Raw genomic sequence first — 18,669 nt, forward strand, 5'->3', positions numbered from 1 at the left:
TGACTGTAATGCATTCAGTTCATTTTCAAAGGCTGATTTGTGGAATTTTCCAATACATGGGAAAAGCTTCCCTTTCTTGCAACTAAATAATTGACATTATTTCTGACACAGAGATATGCAGGAACAATATGGAAAGATGGGATTATGCACTGTGTTTTATATAAAAATAGGTCTTGAAACTGCAAGGCTCACACATGTGCTTTCACAAAGTTGATGCAATCTGGATGCAAAGGTTTTCAGTTTTGTCCAGTTTAATTTTAAATATTTATTCTTAGAGTTCAACTCTCCAAAACTTAAATCACTTGCCTACATAACTTCATTGGCACGTGCACTGTCATTACTGACAGCACAGTTATCAGCAGCTATCATCAATCTCTCTGTCTCTGAACAAAAATTAGTGAACATACAGGATGACTAAATATGAAAATTTCCCCACCTGTGTATCCTTGTACTTTTCTTTCAAGTCCATGAGCCGGTGATAAGCTTTAATTGCTTCTGAAAACTCTCCAATGTCTGTACTGGTGAGAAGATAGTTCTCCCATATTTGCCAGTGCTCATAGTTGCACTTGAGAGCTTCTTGGAGGGTTCGAAATGCTTTGATCCTGATCAATAATAAAAGAATAATATACATTATTACAGAAGATTTCTACACTAAAATCAGTTGGCACAGCTGTGTCTAACTAAAAAACTGCTCATCTAAAAAATCCCATTTACAACACAGTGCCATGCAAAAGCTATTGCTTGTAATTTACAATACTGATAATTCCTTAATCTCTCTTGCAAAATATTTTATATTAGTTCATACACAACAGTACACTCTGTAATTCAAACTAGGTAACGTCTCTCAGCTCTTGTAATTTTAATTTTTTTTTACAAAAATGTATCATAATTTTGCCATCTATGTCAATATTTTCCTTTCCAAATTTTTAACTGGAACCACGAGAAAACAATCTTACTCATGCTGCAGTTGTAACACACATTAAAAAATTAAAAATCACTGGGTTCATGATTTATGCAGAATGGTATTGACTTATTTAATCATACACTTTTTAATCACATTTATTTTAAACATTTGCACATAGTAAACATGCATATCCATTGCACAGAAGCCTATCATTTTCAAACATTTTTATCCTTAGGTCAGCTGGAAGGTTTACTTACACCTTCTGATCCCTAATGCTGTGCTGCTCAGTACAAATGTGTCAGAATGGCCCCAAACACTACTAAGGTCCTTCTCCAATCTAACCCATCTCATATTGACAGGAGAAAGTGTTATGGAATAAAGCTGGACAGCACAATACATATAAAATCATCATCAAGTTACAAAGCATCTTTAGTTTTTCATATACATCCACTGCAGTCAGCTCTTGACCATTTCCTCAGGAGAGCAGTAATGCCATCCTCAGATAACAACATGCCATCTGACGCCTGTGTTGGTGAGGTTTGCTAGTTTACTGCTTAAAGCCTTAAACATACTACAAAAAGTTGCAATAAATTTGAAACTTTAAAATAACCCTGCTAGAGAACTGGAATGATACATTTCTTTCTAAGAGACGGAAGTTGGACAGTCACACTCTCAGTTTGACAGTCATGATACGTAAAAAACCACAAAAGAATGCATTCCTTTAAATTAAGACTTGAAATGGAGCTTTCCTAAGCTTCTTTGGTAAGGCATAACAATATATCTCTTTTTAATAAATACCATATAAAGATGGCTTGTTATCAAAATATGCAGTTCACTTGCTCTATATTGCTTGACTAAGTTGTTAAAAGTGTTTTCTCTAAAGAAAGACAGCCCAAAGAAACTGTTGGTTGAGTTTCAAAAAGAGGGTCCAAGAGAGTGTAAACACAAGCCAAGACAATGTAATATCTAAGTAGTTGATCAGGCCATTAGAAGTTTGAAATAGCTTGGTCGGGGAAAAATGTAAATAACTGCCAATCTAATGCTATGATATTAAGAGTTATCAAATACACACAAAGAGTGGACTGATAGAGCAAAATTATTCAAGGAGAATAGGTCATTTGGCATACTTAGAGCAGAACAGCCCACAGGCAGGATCTTCCCATGTTTTCTCTCTCTTCTGATATATTGATAGATGTGATGCTGATGAATAAATGCGCAGAGTTGAGTTTTCTCCTGTTAACAATCTCACTAAGGAATTTCAGACCCTGATTTGACTAGATTAAATTAGAAAAAAAACTCAATCCTGTTCCTTCTGTGGATTTTGCTACAATGGAAGTTGGGATCTGCCACAGCTCTCTGACAGCATTGTTTCTGCAACTGCTCTCCACCATCTGTAGGGTTAGTCTGTATCATCTCCCCTACCTTCCTGAAAATTAATAAGCTATCAGGAGGGCAGATGCCAGTAAGATGGAAATGTAGTCAAGATACCAAAGGGATGGGATGGAAATAGTATTCCACAAATCATCATGCTTGCTATGTAATAAAATCCTCTAGATTCTCAAAACAAACCCCCTGTGTATTTAACCAATCACATAATGATGGCGTATCCTTAACCAGTTAAGTAAATTCATACCCAGACAGGAAACAGTAGGCAGTACAAATGCATTATCTGGTCTTGGAAACCAGCAATCTTTCATACAAAGGACAGAGGGCCAGTCCCAGTTTATTCTGAGAAATGTGAGACCTATATTTCAAAGACCCCTTGGCACACAGAGTAGTTTTTCTGGTAAACCAAAGCACGGAGTGTGTTTTCATCACAATTAGTTTTTCTGGAGGAAATTCAGAATACACAAAACTTGTGGAGTCTTAAAAAGCAAACAACCTCAAAAATCAACAAGACCCCTGTCCTTTGGGTGTCAGCAACTTGCTTGCATACACTTTTCAAAAAAATGTACTTATGTTATATTTGCCTGTGAGTGAGACTCTGCCAAGCCTTGGCCAAATTCACAATTAATTCAGGCCCTATGAGTGGGCCTGAATTAAAAGCCTGTTTGGAGTAAAGCCGGATTTGTTTTCAGGGAGTGAAAGAAAGCTATTAACTTAAATATCTTACTTTTGTTTCCCTTCTTTTTAAATCCTCACTCCAGTTTTTGTTTTTTTTTTCTTTTGGCAGGCTTGAAAAATAAGAATTTATGTATCCACACAAATTATTTAAGTGTGCTACTATAGATATTCTTTGTTTTGAGAGAAAGTTAAACTAGCTCACACACAGTCTTGACCTGTACGTGACTACACAAATAATCAAAGAAGTTTCTATTCCACAGCAAGTACAGGCCACGCTCAGCTATCAACACGTAATACTCACTTAAAATTTACTGTACATTGAGTCCTATCTCACATGATTCTGCGGGAAGAAAAGCTCAGTAACATGCCCCCCTTTATTAATTTCGCTACTCTATCAAATAGGTTACAAGCTTTGTATGTGCTTAGCATATTAGATCACAAGAATAGATTAAGAATAATAAAACCAGTGAACTGAAATTCATCACTCAGTAGTTTCTCAGCCTTATAGCAGAATAACAGACAGAAAATTATTTTGATTTAAAATATTTTTATGAAACAAGCATAAGCCAGTACACTGAGCATCTGACATTTTGAATTGTGTGAAAAAGGAGCAACTACCACATGAATTGCACATACTCAAGGCACTGCTGAAGACAAAAGCAACTACTGAAAAGTTAAAACAAGCTCTTGCTTTCTGTTACTTTTAAGCCTTGTGTAGTTATTCTAACACTTCATTTTCTCCTCCCTCCTGTTCCCATTGACATATCTATCTCCTAAGTCCATATTACTTCTCACTTTTCCTATGTACATTTATAAATTTACACTTTAATGCAAGCTTACTATTCTTTCTCTCTTTTGTTACTTTGCCTCCTGACTACATAACCATATAAATTGATGTCAGATTTCAAGTAAGGTTTTTAAAAATAATTTATCGTATTCTTTTGTTTCATTCTTTGGTAACAAGTTATAATGTGAAAATTCTTAAATATCAAATTCTTCCACGTAAACTTTTATTACATTGCATTGAAATAAAAAATACAAAATAAGAGTGGCAGTCCACTTAGGTCAAAGCTTCTTGTAGGAATCATTAGTATTGAGGGAGAAGAATAAGCCAGCTAGCATATGTGCAGAATACCATCTCCTTTTGCACATAAAAACCAAACTGTCTGGGTTTCTCTTAAATCTACTGATGAAAACATCCTATGAAATTACATAGGTCTGAATATATTGTTTGCTTGAAATGGGTCTATCTCCTTAACTTCATGCTCCAAGTCGTTTTTATTATTCATCTTTATTATGAATATTTTGCGCTGGTTGTACCTCCTATATCATACCTCCAACAAGAAAAAAGTGTAGAGAGAGGCTGTTACTTGTATAAAAGTTACAAAATTATTTCCTCTAAGATAAAATAGTTACCAGTGATCCAGCTTGAGAGAGAGAACTGAAGGGCTAAGAATTGCAAAATATGAGTTAAGCACCTTATAATAATAAAAAACTCCATGTCAAAAAAAGGAAACTACAGTTACTTGTTTTGGAAACAATGTCTTCTAATTCTTTTGAAGTACTTACTTCTGTTTTAATCTGATATAAGCAGTTGATAAATTGTTCCAGGCCTCAGCATTCTGGAATGATAAAAGGAGAAGGACCAAAAAGTTTATTCACTTACATTGTGCTTACTTCGTAAAAATACGTAAGTGAAACTACTACCAAACATATAACTGATTTTGCTAATCACACATTGACACAAACCTCCTAAAGGGAGTTTAAATACTGCATTGAAGTATAAATTATTATATTAAAACTGAAATACATAAATATTTGACTACATCAGCAACAATAAATATGAATTAACTGCTTTGGGGTTGCAATACACTAAGTCAGCTCTTGCCTTCAGTCTCAGCTGTAAACAGGCATGCTCTTCTGGAATCCAGCTGGGAGGGCTGGAAAGGTCAGTGCTCCCAGCAGCTCCTCACTTCTCACTAGCTGGAAGCTACTTCAACTGGACCACTCTCTGCTATTGGACAGAAGTGATCTGATGTCCTCTAACACACCTCAGGTAAAACCAGCAGAGATGAGCAGAGATGATTCCTGCCCTTTGCCTGACAGGAAATGTGAAGCCCCATCATTGAATTTAACAAAGTGACAACTAGAAATTATTTGAAGAATAGAGTCTGAGCACTGCAATGAAATGTATTTTGTACTGAAATCTATCCTGACGCTTAAAGAGCATTTTACTCATGCTGGGAAACCTTTCTTAGACTTAACTCATGAAAATGATCACTACATTGCTCCAGCTGCAGACATATAAAGACAGGTTTTGCCTCCAACTGAGAGCCAGTCCAGCACCTTTTACTTATAAAAACCCCACCATTTAACCCATTGAGAAGTCAGCTGGCTTCGTCATATGAATACAATTAAATACAGGCCCACGAGAGATAAGTGAACCCAGTTTTAATATCTACTTGGAAGTAAATTTACTGCAATGAACAACAATATAAAAAAACCAATATATAAAGTAAGAATTCCATTGATGTCTGTCTGTACATTTTTCCCCTAAGGAAGTTACTGCATTTTATAATAAAGAAAAAAGAATACTCTGTCACCTCTCATTGCTTTCTCATTCTCTTCTCCAAGAGAAAAGAATGAATAACAACAGTTTCTATTGAGTAGATGGCATTAACTCTAAGCAAGCAACAAGCTGACAGTCAGGCCTTCTGGCAAAAGTACTGTCAGTGTATTTCTCAGGTAATTCAGCTGGCACCTTCACTGTCTCAGTGCACATTCAAACGACAGCACTGTACACATGCATGCCCTGCATCCTGAAAAAATGGCTGAGCTCCATTCTCCCTGTGCTCCTGAAATACACAGTTACAAATTCACTTGCCACACATAAACCTGACTTTTTTTCAGGAGAATTTGATTACTTAGAGGACTAAATATTTTAATATAATTTTTGTTTTATCTCTTTTTATCTCTCCTCACAATTTAGTCATTCCCATTTTTCTGTTTTAGCGATGTGTGCAAGCATAAAGGATTTTTTCATATATATTTTAACATTCACACACCCACTTGGACAAAGTTAGTACTGGGTAAGTATTTTATGATGCCTTACAACAAAAATATATCCTTCATGAAGAAGCTTCATTTATTCAAAGGGCTACGGTTTAAACAAGTTTTTCATTATTGCTTTGCTTGTTTATAATGAAAACATCCTTGCTGCTTTTAGATAAACCATCTGAAGAGTTTGTTCAAAAGTACATACATCTGGTTCCAATGTGACACAGCGCTGAAATGCTTTGGCAGCACCTTCGTAGCCTTCCAAAGCAATGTATGCACAGCCCAAGGAAAACCATACACCTAGCTGGAGAGAAAAAATTAATGGTTACCTACATATATGGATATTTCAGCACAAGAGAAATCATTTGCCCTGGGAGAACACACAACTCTTGTTGATTTTTACCCATCTTCACCTATGACAGTATTGTGCTGGAAAAAACAGTATCCTGTACGCTGATTAGAGAAAAACTTTAGGTTCAAAGTTTTAATAAATATGGATATGCAAAGGCGTTGACTGCATGAAGATCACTTGACCATTTGTGAAGCGCTCTTTAACAGTCCATTTTCATTTACAGAACAAAGTGATAGCTACTTAGAGGTCTGCATATTTTGCTTTTATTTCTGAAAAATCCACATTCACTTTATACTATTACAATTAGGTCAAATGATACACTAGGAAATGTTTTTCAAGATAATCACATTTTACAAGAAACATCTCAAATGACCAAACAGGAACAGTTCAAAATTACAGTTCCTTCTCTTGTCAGAACATTGACCTTCTCAAGTTTCTATCACAATGTTTAGAGATAGAAATGTACTTAGATAACGCTTTGCACAGAGAACAGAACTTGACCAGTTCAGTAATCTCGCATTTCAAGTCTTTACTTGTTACAACCAAATGTCTCTCATCAATAATGATAATCATGGAGGAGAACTCAGCATCTCCCTTCTTCATTCCCCTTCTCAGGGACCTGCAGAGAACAATGAGGTCATGTCTCAACTTCCTTTTCTCCAAATTAGACAAGCCTGCTCCTCTCAGGATGTTCCTTCCAATCAGCCCTTCTTCCAGCTTTGTAGACTTCCTTTGGATGCTTTCAAGGACCTTCACATCTTTCTGAAACTGTGGGGCTCAGAAGTCCACACAGCGCTCAATTGAGAACTGCAGACAGCAGGATAATCTCTCCTTTTGACCTGCTGGTTGTGCTGTGTTTGATGCATCCCAGGATTTGCTGCCCTCTTGGCTGCCAGGGCTCACTGCTGGCTCAAACAGAACTGCTGTCCAGTGGTAAGATGCATGGGAATGGCACAAAGCTACACTAGACATTAGGAAGACATACACTGGACATTAGGAAGTATTTCTTTACCTAGAGGGTGGTTAGGCACTGGAACAAATCTTCCTAGAGGTGGCTGATGCCCCAAGGCTGTCAAGTGTTCAACAGGCATGTGGTCAATGCCTTTAAAAATGTGCTTTAACTTGGTCAGCCCTGAACTGGTCAGCAGTTGGACCAGGTGATCATTGTAGGTCCCTTCCAGTTGAAATAGTCTGTCTGTTCTACTCTAAATAGTATCAGAAAATGGCATAAATTACAGCAAAATAAATTTTCATAGCTCTTTAACAGCAAGTTCCTGATTTGCCACATGGTTAATTCTCAAAGAGCTGCAAGCTAACCAGTATTACCTTTTATAAAAGTTTCGTTATTCAGAAAATGATTAAACCCTAAATACATTAACAGAACATTTTCTGAGAGCATTATGCTTTTTAAATGAATGCAGTCAAAACAAAACAGGACATTTTATAAGGTGTTGCAAAATCAGTCCAGGTTCTACTACTCCACTGCAATAAATTCAGCCATTTCTCCATTCTATATGACAAGGTCAAAAAAAATCCCAGTTTTTCTTGGAAAGTTTTTTTGAAAGGGAAAGGTGGGGAAGAGGAAGATGGAAAAACAGGTTACATTAACTCCGTATTGCACAACACCATATTACTTCTTGAGGTGTCTGTTTAATATTTATATTCTCTTGTGTTTTGGGTACAAGTTCTAAAGCAACTAACTGATAATTCAGGTTCTCTTGAGGAAATCATAACAAATATTTAAACACAGAAACATTACCTTAACATTTTTTTCAAATCAGGGATTTTACACAGTTGAAGATAACACTGTTGGCTCATACACAAGCAGCTTTTACCTCTACAGTCTAATTGCAAGCTGTAGCAAACATTCTTACAGTTCTCTCCACTTTAAACTCATTTTCCTGTCTCTAAAACGCAACTTATATCTGCTTCTAACTTAACTGCAATAAAATTAATAGTTAATCTGCTTCAAACCTTAGATCCCAGAACACAAACACATGACATTGATCTTTGTCAGACCTGGCAGCATGGTGGGCAAGCACAATACTGAGAAAAGAAATGAACAAACTTTTGCTTATGAGGGTCTAAGTGGATGGCCCATCCCTGGAGCATGTGGATAAATAGGTGGAGATGGAATGAGCAACTACATTTGGCCTGGGCAAACATGAAAAGCTACTTTTCAGCATTGTACACCTGTCACTTCCATGATTCATAAAATCAGTCAAGGAAGAAACTCCACATGAAGTGAAAATTATGTTACTCAAATTTCAGAGGGCAATCCTAATAGTAAATAACCATTTTTAAAGGCTCTTTTGCCCACCAGCACTCCCACATAGCTGCTATCTCATTAACTCCCCTTTATATTCTTTTTAGGTTAGTAACTTCTGGACAGGAAAAGTGGGGGCAGGAACTGCAGCAATCAAGTATGAAATTGAAGGTTAGTTCCAACTTTACAGCTCAGGATACAAGTTAAACAGTGCTTCTTGTAAAGGCTGAGAGGAAAAACAGTCACTGCAGCATGTCTTATGAATCTAATGAGCAACAGCAGCACAGTCTCATTTCTGAACTGCACAGGCTTTCACCACTGAGAACCGACTGTGTGAGCTCTTTGACCTCTGGAATTGTTTGTCAAGCCTTGCAAGATGCTCACAGTAAAAGTAGAAGAGAAATGTGTCTGTCATTAACAGAAATGTGTCTGTGTACTAGAACAAGCAATTCTGTGAGCAGCAGTGCTAATGAACACAAGTTTCAGGTATATGTGAACTGCAAGGTTTTCATTTCTTTGTGGATTGCCCAAAGACTGATAGAGAGATTGGCTTATATAGCTTATATAGCTCAAAGATCTCAAGCACACTTGACTGGCTGGCTAAAAAGTACACAAGATTCAAGGAGGGTTGAGAGAGAATGATTTTATCCATTACATATTTTGGGGAATCACTTGGTGCAGTCTAAAAATCCCTTCCTTCAGAAAGTTTCTAATAACCACAAAAAATTTACAATTTTTTGTAACAGGGAGTCTTTGTTTACCTGATAAATTATACACAATTCTGGGAACAAGTTAATAAGTTAATTAATTCTTATTTTCCTTGTGGTAAAGTTCTTGAATTTAGAATCAATTTCCACTCCGCTTTTGATCCACAAGATGCTCTAGAATAGGAAACAATTCATTTCTGCAGTCACAGAATACAGACAGAATTCAGGAGACGGTTATGCCAATCTGCACTATCTAGCTGCTCAATCTCTTTGCTTGAAACAATTCAACTGAATCTTAAAAAGAGCTTCCCTAAGCAACAAGAGGAGGAAATGTTCACTTTCCTGTATGGACTGGCCTATTTTTCTTGGATTTCCTTTCATTCTAAACTTCCTTTGGAAAGGATACAAAATAAAAAAGCATTTCAGCAGAATATTTCTCAGTTTTGAGCCCTCTAGGCCATCTCCTGAAGCCCTTTATTATCTGGAAGTCCTCTTGATCTAAATAAAATTCCTATCTGAGTAATATATATTTTGCGGACATTTTTGTTCATTTTACTTTCTATTCTAAAGATGTTTATAAGTTATCTGGAGTTCATCTGAATAAGACTCTGATTTATTGGAATAAAATACGTCAGCGAAATACAAAAAAGGCTTCATGAAAATTACTTGAAAGGCTGGAGGCATTTAAAATTTTTTCTAAAGCAAATGTCCAGTTAGTGACATGGAACTTAAAACAGTAGCTTCAGCAGTGCTCTTTGAGGGGCAAAGAACAGAAGGAGAAATACCCTGCTTTTGCATGGACCTAGAAATGGCTATGAGGAGCACAATTTATACACATAAACAACCACAAAGCTTTTTTAACTTCTGAAGACCTTCCACGGGGTGAACCTTGCTGGGATGGGATCTAGGGGCTGAGAAACTGAAACAAGATTACAAAAGTTGTCTGCAGAATAGCTTGCAAAGATCAGCAAGAGAAACCAGCCTCATCAAGAGAACTCTTTCCACTGTGGTTTCAATTTTGTTGCATTGTTGTACTAAAAGCTACTGTCATCACAAGCATAACACAGTGCTTCTCAGTGACTCCAGAATAAGACAGACTGGAACACTCGAAAAACATTTCTGTGAAATACAGAGATGAGAATTTGTCTCAAAGCCAGGGCAAACTCAGAGAGGGTGAAGGGAAACTTTCATTTAAATCTGCATTCCTCTTATAACTGTTTTGCTTTATGATTTGTTAATAATTTATTTCATGGTAATTATTTATTTGCAGTGGCTTCATCTCTTTGAAATTTCTTTGAAAGAGCTCTACAGGCACAGATTTATCTGCATGCAAAGAAATGGATACGAAAGGATGTCTTCATTTCATACTACCATTTTTAGCCAGTCTTCCAAGTACATGGTGAAAATTTTGCTAAGAATAGTAATAAACTCTTATTTTTGGTAACTGCCCAGAACTGTCTTTTAAAGAACTGTCATCATTCAAAACTGAACATACAAATTAAAACCAAAGCTGTATGTGCATAATTTCCCAACCTGCATAGGGTTGATCTGCACTGAACGTTCAAAGCACTGCACACACTCCCTGAATTCCCGGTTGCGAAGATGCAGGAGGCCTTTGGAGCGCTGGGCGCGGGCGCTGCGGTGCCTGGAAAGCTCCCAGGCCTTGTCGTAATACTGGTGGTCCTTGAGAACATCACCAAGCAAACAATACAATCCTGGGGTTTCCTTCTTCTCCAACTCCCGCCTGAGTATTTCTTCTGCCTGTTAAAGAGCAAAGAGAAATCAACACATAATGAGGCAATTTGTTTTCAGTTAATTACCTGCCTGAACAAACACTGCTTTAGCACCTTGCAATCATCTTAATCTTCATCAGCTGAAGATTAAGAAGTATGACAAATGAGGAAACAGTATCTTTAGCCAACACAGCACCAAAGATAAAGTCTAGAAAGAATCTGGCTCCAAATTGATGTTTAAGAAACACTTCAACATAATATGGTGGCTTTTGGTTTAACACGCCAAGGAAAATTAAACCATAAAAACAAGAAAGAGCTTACACCTTTCTTTACATCTTAGGTATGCATTCTGTCCCAAGAACAAATACCAGTCCTTGACATCAAACCTACACCTAATTCACAGCAACAAAGTATCTGCAATTCTAGAAGTTTATCATTTTTTTACATGTCCGAATAAGTACTCCTGCAACGACTCTCCTTCCCTTTTCTCAAATTGCTCTTTTCTGAAAATAATGATTTCCATTCTATTATGTCTCACATTGACTCTCATACTGTTGGCTGTAGAAATGCCATGCTTTTATGTAAGATGCATAAATTCTAAATTTATCTAAATCTTTGAAATAAAATATATTTGAAATATATACAGCTTTATGAAAAAGAAGACACAGGCTGTGTCTTCCAGACATCTATTATGGGCTGTAAGAAACTTTCAACAGCTATTTTTCTCAGGGCCACTATCTTTGCTCTAACAACAAAATTATTGTTTCACTTTTAAAGAAGAGATAGTCTGCTTTTTGTGGCTCTTTGAAAAGATAAATACACTGGACAGATGATCTGTTGTTCAGATGGAACTCTTACCTCAGTCCCCCACTGCAAAAATGCAACATACACAATGCAGATCAGTGTAATTTTTCTCTTAGAAAAGATCTACTTGAACCATCTATACCAAGAAAGATCCAACACTGCCTGCCACAGAATTAAAGTTCAACATTGCAACTCCAGTCATTCTTCTACCATAGCTCCTTTACCTAAAAGGAAACCTGCTATCATCTCTGCATCTAAATTACGATTGCTTTTCTTGCGTAAGAATTGCTATCTTTGACCTTCAGATGATCTTTAGAGAAGCGAAATTTTTTACTCCAATCAGTAGAATTCATCAAACCTATATGAAAATCACCTTTAGAAAAATGCTTGGTTTACCTAGTTTTGAAATATTTAATGCATAGCAATTTTAGCATCTCATTCTTTCTATTATTTTTGTAAAGTAACAGTAAAGTCTACAAATATTTGAAGAGCACAAGTGTGAAGAAAAGTTTAGATTCCTAGAAGAATATTAAAATTAGTAAAAATAGAATTCCATTAGAAAGAAAATTGGTGGCAAATTATTAGGAAAATAACTTGATGGCAAGTGTTTAAGTGCCTGTGAAGCAGCTCTCTAAAAAAAGCCAAAGAAACTATTATTTAACATTTAGAATTAGCCCAGCCAAAGTAGTAGAAAAATCTTGCCTAACCAGAAGACTGTACTTACAGAATCCTAGAGTGGTTTAGTTTGGAAGGGAATTTGAATATCATCTAATTGCAGCCCCCTTGCCATGAACAGGGACACTTTCCGTGAGACCAGGTTAATCAAAGCCCCATTCAGCCTGGCTTCCAGGGATTTGATAAAGTGCAGTTTACTTCCTCTTAACTGCCTCCATTAGTTGCTATAGCATATTAATAACAGACATGACAGAGGATTTTTCTCTTCTAGAGCAGAGAGAGCTGATTTTTTGCAGTACCCACGTTAGACACCAAAAGATAAGGTGGGTTTTTTTCCCATTCACATTGAGAAACAAGATGGAAATGTTGCTCTATGAGGAGATACGAGGTGAAAAGTGCACTGCAAGATGCATCTTCACCACTTCCTCTGCAGGGCACTGCCAAGCTCAGATTGCTATCATGTGGCAGTGCCTAGACTGGAAAGACAACCACTCACTAATGGTGCTTCACATTTAAGAGCATAAAAACATCATGTTCTGGTCTAAGCTTACAAGAATTCATTGCCAACATAAATACTTCAGCACATAGATAAAACAGAGAATTAAATAAGCAGAAGTCTGACTTTTTCTTCATCTGATTAGCTATCTGATCACCTCTCTGGCATGTTGCAATTATTTTTATTACTTAAATATTTAAAGGCTAGTACAAAGATCAAACTAAAAGAAAACCCCTGTGTTATCAAAATATTTGCCTTCTACAAAACCAGATAAAACTCTAAAACTGGATTTCTCATTTTGCCTAGGATTTTGTGGGGGTGGAAAAAAGAAAGAAAAAATCCTTTCTCCTAACCTTGTGGTAAAATGTTTTCAAAAAATCCCATTTAATCTTTGCTAGGAACCCTGCTTCTGCAAAAAAAAATCTTTCCTTAATAACAAATATTATCAAAAAATATCTTTCAACAGTGCATGTAACATAAGTAAAAGAAATGCAGCCACTAGACATTTATTCTTACTCATTAAAGGGACACTAATTATGAATAAGCGTGTTTATAACTAAAAGTTACAACTAAATTTAGAAAGATATAATACAGAAATTATCAATTTAAATATAACTTTTTTTAAAAAAAGAAGCTGCATAATCCTCACTGACTGAATCAGGTGCATTTATAACAACACTGGTTTTTCACAGGACAGTCTGTACCAGAGTGGATGGAATTCAATACTAATCTCCAAAGTCAGTTGATTTAAACACAAGAAAGATTTAGGTTCTTATCTTGCCTTCTAACTACTATCGGTGGTATGGGAATTAAACAGGCTACACTTCACAAAAATGTCCAATCAGTAAAGAGGGGCCTAGTTTTAACAAGAGAGGGTGCCTTTTCACTATGCAGACTCCTGCACACCAAGTACTATTTTACAATTAATTCCTTTGCTAGTTCAAAGTATTTCCTAAAAAGTCATTTTTCTGCTTGCACATAATGTGCTTGGTTAACAGAGAAGTAGCATGAAGAAGCACAACAGAGGAGCATGGAAAAAGGCAGTGAGAGAAAAGGAAAGCTCTCTGGTTTTCATCTTCCCTGTAACTTCATGCAAGACCCTGGGCAACACATTGACTCCTCTTTCCTAGCTGTGTAACCACATATAGGAATGCTTACCTGCCTTCTGTGACTGTTACTATATATAGTGAAATTAATCAAGTTCTTCAATGAGCTCATGCACTAATCAGTGTAGTACTGCTTCACATCTGGGAAGCCATACCTGACTTTAAATGTGGGCATTTGAGATCTTGCCATAATTGTGTTTCCTCACTCCAATGTTCTGAGGTATCTGTGTCATGCAAAACAAGAAAAATGACCCTGTAACACATGGTTTGCTGGGATATGTTGGTCTAAAACCAGACTCTGTATCATGCTGTATACTCTCATGAGGTGATGGATTGGAGATGGGGTTGAAAACAGGCTGTTGTAAGATGGAATATCCATCTGATGCCAAATGGCAGGTCTCACTAATCTATCCAAGGTCAGCAGCTACCATGTTACAGAGCTCTTGCAAGGGAGAAAGGCCTTACTTCAAGTGGAAGAACTGAAAAGTCACATCTCTGGTTCACCCTTTCTTTTTCTTTTAGTGGGAAAACAGTACCATTGTTAGGTGGAAGAGACCTCTTACACCTCAGACAGAGTTGTCCAATGTTAATAATACTCTTGAGACCTCTGGGTACTTCTCACAGTTGAAAGAAGGGAGAGGGGCACTTTTCAACACCAGTTCTCACCACACACAGAGATGTTGCCTTTTGCAACAAGTCTGTTAAAGGGATACAATGAGTAAAATACTTCAGTGAGAAAGCCACAACAACTATCAATATACTGTGCATTCAGGTTTTATATTAGTTTTTTCTCCTTCTTATGTGCCATTTTGAACATTGCTTCCACTCTTACTTTTCTGTTGACTCATGTAATAATATTAGTTTCTACTACTTTTGTTCAGGTTATAAAACAAATGAATCTAGAGCCATATCTAGTAACAGTAACAAATCCTCAACAAAGTTTGCTAAATGTTAGTGACATCTTACTCTGCAAAACTTGTACTGCTACATGATGGCCCTGTTATAACCAAATGAATTATACATTTTCTAACAGCACAATGTGGAGCTTCACATGGCCTTATCTACATGCTCTGTTTCCTTATCAGCAGGTAATTCCAAAACAGGAGGAAACTTACTTTAATCTGTAAGTACTCATCACATTGGTATTGATGATATTTAGCAGTTTAATTAAAATTTTCAGGATTTAAATTCTGGTTTTCTATATAAAAGCATTTCGGAATGAAAAACATTCAGAAGTTTATTAAAAAGATTTTGTTCTTTTGCACAGATATATGCTAAGCCCATTAACGATCTGAACATCTAGTGGCCAACATACTACTCCAGTAGATTTTTGTGCATTTCTACAAAAATAACTACCAGGTTTAAGAACATCAAAACACTTTTGGTAAATATGAGCAGTTCACACTCTGAACACTTTGCAATAAAGAGCACAGATATTCATTCCCCTCGGTGCACAGCTACATGTTTCTAATTTTCTGTCTTTTTTGGTCCGAAACTAGCTTTCTTCCAGCAATTCTGTTATTTCATACTTACACAGCATTTTCTCTTTTTCAAAGCACAGCACAATCCCTCATTCTGAAAGCATTTCTAAGCAGTTTCCTGTGTCAGATATCCTGTCCTATTCTCTGAGTGCCATTTTCATAACTCCCTAAGGGCAGTTTGTGAATGTAACTAGGACAGAATGCATTTCCAGGAAATGGAAAATACTGACCTCTATTTCTCCACTTTACTGAGAAGACTGTGATATTAGCGTGCTATCCCCAAGGCATGCATAATGTGGCACAGAATTTGCCAGCAAGACATATCTGTCAGTTTATAATGAAAAAAATCTAGGCTTTGGTGCATGACTATTAGGAAAAAAACCATGTAAGTATAAGGCATTCTGGTTTTTTCCTATCAATTGAAATTATGTATCTCCATTAAGCTTAAATTATATCAGAGCACAGTCTTTGTGCTTGTGGTATCGTAAAGACACATGTACATCCATACATTTAATGCTACCATACACCAAACAGAGGGAAAGAAAGAAAAAACCTTATTTTTGTCTGAAATAGGATATTTCTGAATATCTATATACATTTCTGAATACCTATATAAATTCTATATAAATTCTGAAAACACTGCTTGATAGCATAAGTTCCTGATAGAGCCTGTGTGAGAGTTTGCACCTAAAAGAGAATGCAGTTAAATACAAGTAGGCATTGCTTCCAGGCATGATTTTCCAAAATCTTCCTACCATTGCTCTAACAGTAAAAGCAAAATAATCAACAATAGGAAGGCTAATATAGCCTGTTATCAGCAATTTTAAAGAGTTATGTCACTGATATGCAGAGTTAGGTGATGGCTTTTAATTGTCTTTGGAGCTAATCACACACAGTAGTAACAGTGCTAAAGAAGTGATGGAGAAGTTCAGGAAAACATCAACGCAGACTTTACAAGTCTTTTAATCTTATACCACTTCTTGTCTCAAGTGTTTGATTCTGTAATTTGAATATGTTAACATAAAGCAATTACATATATCAAACACTGATGTTACTCTATTTAAAGTGTTTTAAAAACTACAGCTAATAGTTTGAAATCAAGTGGGAAAGAAAATTAATATCTCCTCCGGACAAAGTTTCAAGACTCCATCATGAATGACTGCTACAGCTTTCCTGAAGTGCCCACACTGCTGTTTATCCAAAGTAGTTAATTCAATTATCCTTGAATATTTTCAAGTATTGCTATCACAATCTTCTTTGCATCTCAAGTTGCTTCTTATTTACCAACTTCTATTTCATGTGGCTATTACTCCAACTCAATTCTTTTAGTATTCACAAGTTATGGCAAGCTCTTATGTGTCTATTTTTCCTAGCAGATTTTCCTTTGATGACCCCCCACTGTAGAAATGAGTGTCATTAGTGTTTTGCCAGCTAAAGCCAGACAGTCCTTCACCTTTCAGATGCTATTTCAAGATGGGATCTCAGCTACATGAAACATTTTTCTTACCTTTCCATGTTGTCCTGCTCTTTCATAGCAGATTACTGCATCTTCCCACATTTCCAGCTCCTCGAATATTTGTAAGGCAGAGCTGGTGCATCCCAGCTCAAAGAGTAAGCTTGCAAGCTGGCGCTGCAAAGATAAGAAATTCCAGGTACTGAAAGTAGCAAATAATGCTGACACAATTTAAAAAGATGTTAGACCATTTCTGACATCAACAAGAAGCAGACAGATAATACAGAATTATTCTCCTGAAACTTCAGGTTGGAGCCTCAAACAGTGTATATACCTCAAAACCCCCCCACCAACTGAATAAAAATTGTTGTGCTTTGAACAATTTAACAATATAATACAAAAATAGAAATGGACATGGCAAGAATGAATTGACAGAGATGAATTTCCAGCCCTTAAATGAGGCCCATGTGGCTGGAGAGCAGCTGCAGCAGGAAGTTGGGAATGCCGAGTGGGAAACAGAGGCCAAAGACGGGAATTAAAGCCCCTTCTAGCAATGCTTTGTCACAGTAATCTGCACCTGTGGAGAAACAAAGATGGAGAGAAAGGCTCTGATACAATTCTGTCCAGTAGCTGTGAGAAATCACTGTCCCAAACAGCCACTGCCAAAGGGTGTTGGTTTTTACACAAACCAATACTGAATTTGAGTTTAGGTTCAACTCCCTAGCTGAGTCTTCCTCACAGTTCAGTCAGCCTCTTTGTTATTTCAAATTCAGCTATTATTTCAGTGTACTAATGAAAATAAATGAGTAATGCCTTCAATTCAAAAACAAACATGGTATGTTTCCATGACTTTGAAAAGTCATCTTTGGTCTTTATTTTTTAAGAGAAGATTAAAACTGCAAATGGGTTTTAACCTTTGAAATAAGGGTAACATGCACTATGTGTGACAGATAAACAGGTTTGAAAAATAAATGGGAGCATTCTGTGTATGGTCAGCTACTTATGCACCACACAGTTAACCTCTGCAGGGGACTACGTGATTCTGAATGGACTCCCTGAAATTCTCTACATATATTATGAACCCATCTTTATTGGTTTGGGTTCAGTATCTGTTGCAAATCCAAGGAGTTACTAGAGGGGAACAGACCAGTAGTAAAAAAAAAATTACATCTGGCTACAATTCTTTGATATAAATATGTAACAAACTCTGAAAACCTCTTTGTTAGCTTGATACTAATCACTTAGGAAAAAAGTTTTGTCATTGTCTAAAACTAAATCTCATTAATGTTTAATTAAATTTGCTCAGTTATATTTGGTAAAATTTATATATGCAATGCGTCTTCATTAGTATGACTAGAAGATTGAGTCATCTTTCATTATAAATCCTTATTTTAGCATTTCTATCTTTGGCTTAGAAAACTGGCTTGGATTGAAAATGCCACTGACAACTGGAAATGAAAACCATATTTGATGGTTATATTGCAAGTGCCTGTGCCTGTGAAAAGGTTATGTAGAAAATCCTGAGAATGCTCGGAGAAGATATGATTGCTTAAAACAACATGCAGTGAGAT

General features: G+C 36.4%; 1 protein-coding gene across 1 annotated transcript in view; it reads right to left on the minus strand.

The window, feature by feature from the left end:
* TTC27 (tetratricopeptide repeat domain 27) overlaps positions 1-18,669 on the minus strand; it is a 112,907-nt gene that overhangs the window by 13,129 nt on the left and 81,109 nt on the right. Inside the window, exons 12-16 of the mRNA XM_063151833.1 lie at positions 17,153-17,275; positions 10,884-11,111; positions 6,231-6,329; positions 4,538-4,590; positions 437-602 (exon numbers count right to left, since the gene is read on the minus strand). Coding sequence (XP_063007903.1) covers positions 437-602; positions 4,538-4,590; positions 6,231-6,329; positions 10,884-11,111; positions 17,153-17,275 — 669 coding nt within the window. The remainder of the gene's footprint in view (positions 1-436; positions 603-4,537; positions 4,591-6,230; positions 6,330-10,883; positions 11,112-17,152; positions 17,276-18,669) is intronic.

This window comes from Melospiza melodia, chromosome 3 (assembly GCF_035770615.1).
Source record: "Melospiza melodia melodia isolate bMelMel2 chromosome 3, bMelMel2.pri, whole genome shotgun sequence".
Lineage (NCBI taxonomy): Eukaryota > Metazoa > Chordata > Aves > Passeriformes > Passerellidae > Melospiza > Melospiza melodia.